This window comes from Sitophilus oryzae, unplaced genomic scaffold (assembly GCF_002938485.1).
Source record: "Sitophilus oryzae breed Bouriz unplaced genomic scaffold, Soryzae_2.0 scaffold_111_pilon_pilon, whole genome shotgun sequence".
In the NCBI taxonomy this organism is placed as follows: Eukaryota; Metazoa; Arthropoda; class Insecta; order Coleoptera; family Curculionidae; genus Sitophilus; species Sitophilus oryzae.
The window spans coordinates 3,503,023-3,515,981 of NW_022145749.1; the positions used below are offsets into that span (position 1 = coordinate 3,503,023).

Below are 12,959 nucleotides of genomic sequence, written 5' to 3' on the forward strand. Positions count from 1 at the left end.
CCATCGCTGACGCCGTTTTTATTCGATCATACGGTACTACAGAAAGTGTAGTTTTTATTTTAAATTTTCGAAGTGGAGCTGGGTCATTCTCTAAGCATTGGGTAAAATTTTCTAAAAATTTAAAACATTCTGTAACTTTATTCATTTCAATTTTTTGGTTTCAATTTATATCTGTTTTTTTGTAGTTAAGTTAATTTGTTTTGAGTAATTACTCTTGTTAATTTCTGTAACTTACCTCAATTTCTTCCTTTTCAACGAAACTGTTCTAATAATTTCTTTATCTATTAACTTATATACTGGTGATTTGAAGCAATTATTTTTGTTGCAAAATATTATTTACCATTATTATATTCTTTGGTAGACATGTTGGACTTGCGAATTTTGCGATCTTGAATGCTGATTACGAGCAACCAATCAACAAATTTCGCGATATCGTCTGCTGTTTAAGAGGAGTTAAGGCAGTTAAAATTTGGAATCACGAATGCTATTTACTAGACGGATTTGCGATATCGTATGCTGTTTACGCGGTATCGTTCGGCTTGGTTCGGCCTAGAACCGAATCGCGATCATGGACGTTGTTTACAAATATGCTACCGTAACTGGGGGAGAGGTCCATGGATTCGTATCCATGCGCACCTACTCATCTCTATTATCTGTCTGAATGTAAAATCTGACTATACCTACTTTTATCATTGAGCATAACTTATAAGCTTTACTTACTTTGTTACAATTTTTCCCTGTGTTACTAAGACTGTAACCCGTAGGACATGAGCAAACCACGATATTATTTGATAAAGCGCATGTGTGACTACAACCGCCATTGTTTTCTTCACATGGATCCTTTAAGATACAATTTTTAAAATCACTTAATTTATGGTTTTCCGGACAACTGCATTCAATATTGCCGTCTTCATCGGATAAGCATTCATGTGAACATCCTCCGTTATTTACCAGACACGGATCTTTTTTATAACATTTTTTACCTTCCAAGTAATAATTATCTGGGCAGCTACAGCTCATTTCACCTAAAATACAATTCTTTAATAAACAATCCTTATTCCATAAATTCAGTTTCTAATTTAGTTACTAATCTTTCTAATTCAGTTTTTCACTAATTTTGATTTTTGTTTAAATTATATTAAACCAAAAAAAAAAACAACAAAGAGCATTTTCTGGAAACCCAGTACAACATTTTGCGCACTAAAACAGTTTGATTTTGTCTCATAGATAGAACCTCTGGATAGAACAAACATTATAAATCAAATTCGAGAGTTCTTAGTCAAGTTTTATTGCATGTTAAGCACATTATTTTTTCAATTTCAAAAATATATTACACATGTACTTTCTTTCCAATAGTTTTATTAAAAATTGATAAAATATACACAAATGTTAATATGTCTATCACTTCTAAGTTAGCCGGCAACGGCCCAGCTACGTCGAAACACCGGTTCCCATTAGAACACCGAAGTTAAACGACGTAAGGCGATACTAGTGGATGGACGCGTGACTGGTTCGAAACTCTGTATCTTGGTGTTGTCCAAAAAAGGCAAAAGTGTAAAATCTATTGACACACACTGCTCATTCACGCCGGTTCGAGGCCGGATGAGATCGGATATCTCGTGAGTAAGAGTCGATTTAGACACTTGCCAAGTCGGTAGGCCATTGACCATGATATGACCGAGGACCGCGGCTCGGATTCCGCGTAAACAAAGTAGGCCCCATCCAGATTAGCCCTGGCAGCAAAAAGGAGACGTTAACTGAAATCTTTACTTTACTTTTACTTTTCTAAGTTAACCATGCAATTCGACAACATATTTTATATACCGGGTGGTGCATCGTCGCCGTCGTTGAAAACATTGGAAATTCCATGTAAATTTTGAGTTGTCCAGATAGGGGAGCCAATGCTCACCTACTAATTTTATAGCGAAGTCGTAAATAGATTTTTTAAGGTCTACGTTTGGTAAACACGCGTGCCAAATTTGAACAATTTTGGACAAGCCGATTTTGAGTAATTTGACAAAAATTGAATCGATTTTTAAATAATAATCAAACACCAGTCAAAAACAGGCATACTTAAGTTGTCAACATCATTTTCAAACGTAACTTAATTTTAATAAAATTTTAATATTCAGTACTAGTAATAATAATTTATTGTTATACACATAAAGAAAAAGTAAGCATGATAAAATGGCACTACGCGGGAAATAGCTTAGACAGTGTATCTAACGTGAGTCGGTTTATTTCTCCCGAATATTAAAATCAACCTATTAAAATTAAATAATTTTTGACATTGACAAAATCCATCACAAAATCATAGTTTGTAACATGTTTGTAAACCTAAGGTATGTCAGATTTTGACTGGTGTTTGATTGTTACCTGTTCGGTTTTAATTTAATAATAGATGCAATCTTTTTTAAATTACTCAAAATCGGCTTGTCCAAAATTGTTCAAATTTGGCATGTGTATTTACCATACATAAACCTTTTAATAAATTTATTTATGACTTTGCTGTAAAATCAATAGGGGAGCCAATATTTGAACAGTTCAAAATTTGCATGGGATTTCCTATGTTTAAAAGGACGCGACGATGCACCAACCGGTATAAAATTTTGACACATTGTAATAAAGTTCATAAAATTTCTGGGCCACCCTGTATATTATATTAATATTATACTAGAATAATAGAGACTTGATTCTCTTGTAATAATGACAGGCAGGGTATTTTATTGTTAACTCATTATTGTAATGAACTTCATTAATGTTTCTATTGTTGAATTAAATAAGTTAAATATTTAATTGCCATTTTTGTAAGAGAGTTTTGATCGGTTTTGGTCGCCTTGGTTCGGTGCGAGAAACCGAGACGTTTGCGCCGCTCTCCCTACCAGTGCAGGTTGAGTGGAGGGGAGCGTAGTCGAGTACCTCGGCAGTACTCATGGTACAAAGAATACAAGGTATGATATTGCGCAGGTTGGTCGCTACGTCACAGGTGATAACAGGCGCTATTGGTCAGCACACTCCGCGCGCCAGTTCAAATCGTCAAGATATTGTTATAAACCTGTTTTTTTGTTTATATACCGTCATTGAATTATCGCTAAGCAAGTTACTGTGGAGCAGTGCGTAAGGAGTCGGGCTAGGAAGCGAAAGACCGGAGTTCGAATCTCGGCCGGGACATAACTTTTTATTTATTTTTTTAAATACTGTTGTATTCTATAGTTTATTTTTGTAGTATAAAAAAAGAACTATTTATTCTGTGATTTTTTAATCTCCGGTATTAATATAAATTAATTGTTGATACAATACCTCATTTACTATAAAATAATATTCTACTTTTTGAAATGTATCGGGCCCTAATTGTACCTAAAAGTAAAATATATTTTTAGTGATATACCATATTGTAAACTATTTAATATTTCAGTCACTTAAAAAGTTAATTTGCATTGAATAATTGCCTACCATTAAAGGAAATTTGAGCTATATAATCCTTGATGGGCATCTTCCTCTAAATTTTGGGTTTCGTTCAACCGATTTATTCTCAAAACCTGAAACATCTACATATAAAAAGCACAGGTCACTAATTATAATAAACTTCACCCTTGGAATTACTTCCACTAATTATAATAAACTTCACCCTTGGAATTACTTCTATCACAATTACAATACATTCATCTGCATTGGCATTTTCTACTGTTCGATGGGAAACAATAAACTTTCCAACATTTTTTAAATGATGTAACAATTCCTCTTGTGGTTACTTTTCCATAGATATCCTCATCTCTGTCCTCATGTGAATTCAGAGGCAATGAACATGAAAATTATTTACCATAAACATCGCAAACTAAAACCTAATAAACAATTTTATACCGAATATAGAAATAAATTTAGTATTCTTACCTATTATCGTCCAAATCCATGTTAATAGATAATTATTATTTTTAAATGTATTTTTGGAACTGATGGTTTTGGTAATTATTAAATTAAACGAACTAAAAAGTCTTAAAAATAAACAATTCTTAACCATAACCCCAAAAAATACAGATCTCCTGTCAACTTTCTTTATTTTGTATTTATTCATTATTTTCCTAGTGACGTCACAGGTGGTATGCGCGAACTGAACGAAATTGGAGCCGCTATCGATCATACCTTGTATTCTTTGTACCATGGGCAGTACTGGCACTACAGAGTTAGTTGTGTGGTCGCACGTGAACAGTGAAGTTCGAGCCCGGAGTGCCCTGCCAAGTGTCCTGCTGCCAGCTGCCAGCCGCCTGCCGCCTGCCGCCGTATTGTATAAGGTAAGCACCCACCGCCAAAGTGATCGAGAGTAGGTCGTATTCTTTTTATTGTTAAAACCGTTTACTTTACTGCCTTGACGCGTTATAGGGATAAGGGAGACAGAGATAGTTAGAACGCGCGATCGCAAAGGCCGGCAAAACTTATGTTCGTTCAGGGCCAACTGTCCTCTAGCAGGTTGGGGAGCTGAACGGATCACGTGGACGCGAGGAAAGCGCGCGATCGTAAAAGCCGGCAAAACTTGTGTTCGTTCAGGGCCAACTGTCCTCTAGCAGGTTGGGGAGCTGAACGGATCGCGTGGACGCGAAGAACGATTTCTTTTGTTAGGGGAAAGAAGGAGCGTGAGAGAGATAACGAGCAAGGTGGTACAGTAAACGCACGGGTCGCGAATGTTCTTGGAACTAAGGCAGGATCTCGTCCATCCCGCGACTGGTTCTGTAGTTCCCGTATTCTCATCAGGAGCGCCGTGGGATCTCGCCGACATCCCGAGGTGGTCCTGACCGGGCGGTGTGGACTGTGCTTATCCAGACGCCGTTTCGTTCTACTGCGAACGATCCAGGGCTCGCGTGCGTACCTATCCCACAGGACTCCGTTTCGTCCTACTGCGAACGATCCAGGACTCGCGTGCGTATCTATCCCACAGGACGCCGTTTCGTTCTACTGCGAACGATCCAGGGCTCGCGTGCCTATCTATCCCACAGGACGCCGTCTCGTTCTACTGCGAACGATTCAGGGCTCGGGTGCGTAATTATCCCACAGGACGCCGTTTCGTTCTACTGCGAACGATCCAGGGCTCGCGTTTGTTTATCCCGGGACGTCTGTAACGACGTCGCCGACGTTTAGAAAGTCGGGTTATAAAAGAGTATATCGCTCCGGTACGTACATGTCTGTGTTTACTAGGACGCCGTTAAGTTAGACGCCGGTTAGAAACTCGCGTCGTTTTATTTACTAGAGCGTCATGTCAAAAACGCGCTTTGAATTCGCGTGATTAAATCGGACAGTGAGTTGCATATCGAGATTATACGGTCAAAACTCTAGAGGTGCTCGATTGCTGTTGTAAATTTTATTTTACGAGTCATTAATTATAAATTTTCTTTCACTTTCATTACAATTTAAAGTCGTGAAACTTCCTGGGGTATTTAGCATATAGTTAATTAATTAAATAAAGCCTTAATGTTATGTTATAGTTAACTGTGTGTTTTATTTCTTTTCATTTCAACACTCCCTGGTATCTCCACTGTATAAAAGCTACCCGTATTGGCGAAACGTGGTCCTCTTCCACTATAAATAACAGAGGTGGCGCCCGAGATATTTAAATTTCCTACTGTACGCCAGTAAGACTATTTATTTTTCACTGAACCAAAGAAAAATAAATTGAGACTCTTACAACATACTTTAATAAATTTAAAAATAACACTTATTAAATAGAAAGGGCATCTGGTAATATATTTTTCATATCATTAAGAAATATTGCTATCCAATACACTACTAATCAGAGCTGCAACAAGTCAGTTTAAAAAAGACTTAAATCTTACATCCAACAGCATATCTATAATAATAATTCATAATAAATCGTTTTGTTTTAAGTGGTTTTATTCTGACGGGATCGTTGTACGCGATCTGGCGCTGCTATAGCGGTTGCTATTAGCCCTATTAGGTTGCTAAGAACAACCGCAAACAAAAACAGAAATAATTTTCTTTTGTCAAAGAAGCCAGAATCTTCAAAAATTATAAAATCTTTTAAAATCTAAACCGCTCTCATTGAAAAAATTCCGAAAAGTGTTTATAGCGTCGTCCATTTTTAAAGTAATTATTGCTATCTTGTGAGTTTAATTTAAGTTTTATTTACTCCAACCCGTGATAATTGTGAAAAAGTGGCATTAAAAACTTAAAAAGCTGTACTGTGAACTGTGAACTGCAAAAACCATCGTGGATCGTGGCATAACGTCGGTTTCCAATGTTTCGTAGGTATTTCATACATGTCCTTATATAAAATAAAGTTTCTGGTATGCAACACACTGTATTTTATTTATAAAATTAAAAGAAAATAATAAATTTGAATAAACAATATTTGGCGATATAATTCCGAAAAAAGCCGAACCGCTCCGAAATTTTCAAAAGTTTTGGGTCGCGTCCGTTGCAAGAATAGCGCCAAATAGTGTTTACATTATCCTTATTATATGGTCCTTATGGGCACTTTCCAATCTAAATTTGTTTCATTTATCTATGATGGCCATTAAAGAAAAAACTAAAGAAAGTTCTAAAGGGGGATGTTTTGTGATCTATCCTTGTCGAGGACCTAGCGTCCACCCGCCAAATTTGAACATTAATTTTAAAAATTTAATTTGTAAAATGCATATATTTGAACCCTTGATTTGAACAATAAATTGAATGTTTACTGCCATAAAAATTAAATTATATAAAAAATACATTTAGTCACTCCGTACGAGTTCTAACCAGAAAATATCCATGTAGTTTAATATAGATAAAAGAACAACCAAACAACAACTGAATACTTTACTTGCCTATGAAAAGATAATTCGGGGACCTCAGAAAATAAGATTATGGGATATGATTATGACAAGATTATGACAATTCAAAGACAATGAAAAGTTGGTTTCCATACCAATGAATAATTTGTTCTTTCTCCTTACTTTCTAAACCGTATAAAATTGTGATTATATTGGAAATACGTGCAACTTTTAATGCACATGGGCGCAAAGTAAGATCCTCGGTAAAGACAAGCCTATTGAACGTTTCATAAGTGCAATAAAAAAGGTTTGAAAATGACATGTCGTGATGCTGGAGACATATTTTTTAATGCTCATGGCGTTGATTTATCCACGTAAGTATACATGATCTACGGTTAAAACTGTTAATTTTTAATCAAGAAGCTTTGGAAAAATAGATTTTATCGTCTAATGTTTTCCGTGTTCCTGAACGGTTAAAAGATGCCTAAATCGTATTTTAATCATAATTCAATTTTTTAAAATGGAACGAGAGTTCGAGAATGTGTTCTTTGAAATGGGATGCGAAAATGCTATTTCTTTATTTGAAAATGTGTGTCAAAAGTTATATGTCATTCTATTGAGAATGTAATTTTCAATCATATAAAGTAGACAAATCGTGAGGGTACCATTTAAAAATCAAAAGTTGTAGTAATTTCCGGTGAAACAGGAAGTGACCGAAAGTAATTAAATACGTTAATCAATTCCGATTTATGTCTTATACTAAAATACTAAATTTGTTTTTTTATACTAGAAATTTTTATAGTATTTTGACGATGAATTCAAAATTTATTTCGAAATTATCATCTGTTTAAATGGTTTTTATATTTCATTCTATTTTTGATCGTAATACCTACCTTCGGAAAAATTGCAAGTGTGGGAACATCCACCATTATCATCGTGACAAGGGTTCCCTAGACAGTGTGTTTCATTGTGGAGGCCATGACCATCAGGACAAGAACATATTACTTTATGGTTCGCAAAAGTGCAAGTATGAGAACAACCCCCGTTATTAAGCTCGCAAGGATTTTGTTCCTTGCAATCGGTAGAATCGACCAAGATGTACTGCTCCGGACAAGAACATTTTACCTCATGATCTATGTACTCGCAAAAATGGGAACAGTTACCGTTGTTGACTAGGCATTTATTGATTTCTGAACAGTCGGTACCATTTTCTAGTATGTAACCTAAAAATAAAGTTATACTAAGTAGATTACTTATTAATAGTCATTAAAAAAATATGATTCCATACTGGGTGACCAAAAAGTGTTGCATAGATCGCCATTTTAATTCTTTTAAATTCTTTCTAATTTAACAAAAATAATTTTAAATTGCACACAGTGTGTCTTTTTGTACCCATTTACATAAAGGTTTAAATTTATCTTTTTCGCCAGCGATGTCACAAGTTACTATTATTTTTCAAAATGGCTGTGTGGACGGTTCTTATCTAAAATTCAATATGATGGAAGCATCGAACTGTCCACCGAAATATGAGCCGAAAAAAGATTTTGTTGACTTTTCTAAAATAATTAGTTTATTGTTGCATAAAAGCAATTTTTGGTATTCGTTTAAAATAATAATTTATTTTAATTATTGCAAAAATCAGCAAAATGAGTTCGTTGCAAAATTACTAAATATTTTTAAATGTAATGTAACCTTTCTTTTTGCATAATATAAAACAATGTGATTCTCATTTCTTTTTTAATTTAATAATATTTATGGTATATTTAATATTCACATTTGAACTAATAAAATGTGTCTAAATATTAATAATATTATATTAACAGTAATATACCTCTGGGCAGTTGCAGGGTGTTCCATTCGATTTGGAACTAGCAATTTATGCGACAATCTCATTATAACGTGCGCGCGTACTATTTATTAGTTATAATTTAATTTGTTAGCAACAAACATTATAAACATAAAACATACAAAATTCATATAAAAAATATAAACATACTAAATATTTTTAAATATAATGTAACCAATCTTTTTGCATAATATAAAACACTATGAATCTCATTTCTTTTTTTAAATTAATATTATTATACGGGGTGTGTCTTAAATAAGTACCAATATTTTTTGGGGCTGATAGATATAGATAAAAGAAACGTATTTTTTTTTCTACGACTAGCCTAGAAAATGCAGTTTGACACACGGAAAACTCGATCTGAAAACTCGATCTGATTGTCAGCACCCTGTATACAGGGTGCTGACAATTTCGATGCTCACCATTGGCATCTCAGAAACTACGAGAGATACGAATTCGGTTAAATGGGACAAAAGTTGCGTAATTAGAAATTTGACAAACACCTATGAAGAAAACCCCGGTATCCTGATTAATTTCGGATTTATGCCAAAAAAATGAAAATAATACGTTTATTTTCAATAACAATATCTTCAGAACTATTGTATCTATTGCAACGTAAGTTGGTAGTTTTATATTTTTAACCTCGGCCAATTAAATGCAGTTTCAGAAAATTTCTAAGCCTTCTAAATTTCGCACAACAATCAAGTTTTTGTTTTCTTATGGCCGCCATTTTGAATTTTCATCCTATTAGATAGAGCAAAAAATAATCTATACGGTGGTATCTAATTTTTATTCATTATCATGTAAAGTCGCAAAAAAATTAATTTTTTTAAAAATTCGCTCAAAAGATCAAGTCTGCCTTGGAAACCCAATTGACATTTTATATGATAGCAAGTTACATTGCCTGGAAACTTATTGGGTGAAATTTTGATAAAATAATTTAGTACACACTAAAAACACGGTATGTCGCTAGTGGTAGGAAACATAATTTTTAGAGATTACTAGTTTATTTGGTTGCCTGTGATATGCATATACAGGGTGTTTCCTAATTAATCTAAAAAATAAAAAATCGTTAGAAAACGGATTCTCCGCTGGCGGGCTCTTAATAAGTATATTTATTTTTTTCTCGACAACCGTTTGATGAACAAGAAAAACTCAAAAGATCAATCTTGTTGAAAAAGGATGGCCAGTCAAGAAAAAATATATTTTCTTTAAAAAAGCATGGTGTACCATTTATGTTAAGCAAAAAAATCGATTTTTTTTAATTTTTAACACCCTGTAGATCAGAAAGGAAGTACTGTAGACCTATTGGTTATATAAAAATTGTTTAAAGAACACATGAGGAATCACACCACAATTTTTTTAGAGTAATTATAAAATACCCTGTATATTGTCAACTTGACAATATACTTGACTTGAAGATATTGCTGATAAATCAAAAAATACCTTTTCAGTGAAATAAGCCCGATTTTCGCAGGAAAAATTTTGATTTTTATTGAATTTGGGCCTGCGTCTGCAAATACCTGTTTGTTATTTAATTTTCTATCTATCTAAATTTTAAATATCATAGTCAGAAATAGTTTTATCATTTATTAACTGTAAAAATGGTGTTTTCTTGTTGTGTTGCATCTTGCAAAGAAACTAACGAAACTGCAAAAATGCACGTGTTTCCAAAGACTTATCTTAGATAAAAGAAAAATATATGGTATGTATTCCTCGTTTGATTTTTTTCTCGTTCGCTTTAAAATCTATAAATCTCTGTCTATTCATTTGACAGCCTTTAAGTCGACTTACGATCATTTACATGAAACTCTGTAAAATAAATAAAAAAATAAACTGTAAAATATATATATTCTTATGTTTTATTAAAGTTACCCTGATATACTAATATATCAGTGTAACTTTAAAAATAAATCCTTTGAATTCAAATATAAACATAAAAAACATTTACAGCAGAAAAGGCGAAGGCGCTGGGTAAAACGTAGTCTCTACTAAAAACACGGAGGGGCGCTTTGACCCAACATTTTACTATTAAGTTTCATATCTATCTTAATAGTAGATTATTTTCTTTTATCTTTGTTTTCTAATTAGTCTAAAAAATTGTGGTGTGATTCCTCATGTGTTCTTAAAACAATTTTTATATAACCATTGGGTCTAAAGTACTTCCTTTCTGACCTACAGGGTGTTAAAAATTAAAAAAAAATCGATATTTTGCTTAACATAAATGGTACACTACTGCTTTTTTAAAGAAAATATATTTTTTTCTTGACTGGCCATCCTTTTTCAACAAAATTGATCTTTTGAGTTTTTCTTGTTCATCAAACGGTTGCGAGAAAAAAATAAATATACTTATTAAGAGACCGCCTTAAGCCGTTTTCTAACGATTTTTAATTTTTAGGTTAGATTAATTAGGAAACACCCTGTATATGCATATCACAGGCAACCAAATAAACTAGTAACCTCTAAAAATTATTTTTCCTACCCCTAGCGACATACCGTGTTTTTAGTGAGTACTAAATTATTTTATCAAAATTTCACCATATAAGTTTCCAGGCAATGAGCTTAATACAGAACCTAAAATTTTATTGTCAAGAACACGTTCAAAGAATATCTTATTTGTGGTATGGTTTTTCCAATTAAATGGGGATTTTTTTCCATAATAATGTGAATTTTTTTCTGTTAAATGTATCAGAATTTGTAAATAAAGGTTCATCCGTCCATATTTTTCTAGAAAAAAAAGGAGAAGAAAAAGTTTCAAGAAAAAAAATACTTTACCCAACTACTTGCAAATTATAATCTTCTCTCGTAATCACCAGCATTTAAAAATAATGTAAATTTGGTACACATTTAAATTTAAAGTTGTAATATTTATGTTTTTTTGATAATTTTTCCTACATAAGAATCACTTATACAACATTCGCGACTTATTTTTACGGCTAGAAGTTTCCGGATTAATTTCAGTCTGAGCTGTCATCATTAAGCCTTTTAAATTTCTGCCCTCTGGTTTTTAAAGCTACCAGTAACTGCTAAATTTCTTGAAATCCTTGCGAAAATAGTACGATGAGGCTGTGTTCTTTCAGGATACAATGTTCTATAACTTGCGCATGCTATATCGGAATTTCTATTATTTTTTAAGTAAACATCATAGAAATCTCGTGTTTCCTCACTTACGAACACATTGTTGACTGTTAATACACTTTACGCCTTCTACTATAAATTTTTGTGTCCAGATTTGACACTTAATAGAGACTTAATAGAGTAAACAAAAATTAACTTGCTGTCATATAAAGTGTCAATTGGATTTCCAAGGCAGACTTGATCTTTTGAGCCAATTCTTAAAAAATCTATTTTTTTAGTGAATTTACATAATAATGAATAAAAATTAGATACCACCGTATATATTATTTTTTGTTCTATCTAATAGGATAAAAAATTAAAATGGCGGCCATAAGAAACCAAAAACTTGACTGTTGTTGTGCGGAATCTAAAAGGCTTAGAAATTTTCTGAAAACGGCATTTAATTGGCCGAGATCAAAAATATAAAACTATCAACTTACGTTGCAACACATACAATAGTTCTGAAGATATTGTCATTTAAAATAAACGTATTATTTTCATTTTTTTGACATAAATCTGAAACTAATCAAGATACCGGAGTTTTCTTCATAGGTGTTTGTCAAATTTCTAATTACGCAAGTTTTGTCCCGTTTAACCGAATTTGTATCTCTCGTAGTTTCTGAGATGGCAATGTCGAGCATCGAAATTGTCACCACCCTATATATACACATAATATATTTATATTTGCATCTGAATTAATAAAACACATAAATATTTTTCATATTATGATAACCTTAACATACCTTCTGGGCATTTGCAGGCGGGTGTTCCATTCGAATTGTAACAAATGTGGGAGCAACCTCCATTCTTCTTAACACATGGGTCTACTTTAAAGCAGACTTTATCTTCTAAAACTTGACCTTCTGGGCACTTACATACAGCATTGCCTTCTTCGTTAACGCATTCATGCGAACAACCTCCGTTATTTGCCTCGCATGGATCAATTTCTATACAGGTTTTGTTATCACTATCCAATTTATAAGATTCTTTACAACTAAAAAACGTTCATAATTGAAAGTTTATAATTATTTAACATATTATAATTTAGATTTATTTAGATATAATTTAGATTACAAATTCAAATGTTTTATGTTAAAAATATTTGGATTTATTATACTACTAGCGTGTACCAGCGACTTCGTTCGCGTCGAATTAATCATTTGTAATGGTGATGATAAAGCAAAGGAAGAGTTTCCATTAACATACAAACTGGATAAAATTTTCTCACATTTATGTCA

At 33.1% G+C, this 12,959-nt stretch overlaps 1 protein-coding gene across 2 annotated transcripts in view; it reads right to left on the reverse strand.

Moving 5' to 3' along the window:
* LOC115884053 (fibrillin-2-like) overlaps nt 1-12,959 on the reverse strand; it is a 108,009-nt gene that overhangs the window by 33,903 nt on the left and 61,147 nt on the right. For both annotated transcript variants that reach the window (XM_030902512.1, XM_030902506.1), the window contains exons 15-17: nt 12,465-12,715; nt 7,652-7,981; nt 721-1,025 (exon numbers count right to left, since the gene is read on the reverse strand). In XM_030902512.1, the coding sequence (XP_030758372.1) occupies nt 721-1,025; nt 7,652-7,981; nt 12,465-12,715 (886 nt within the window). The remainder of the gene's footprint in view (nt 1-720; nt 1,026-7,651; nt 7,982-12,464; nt 12,716-12,959) is intronic.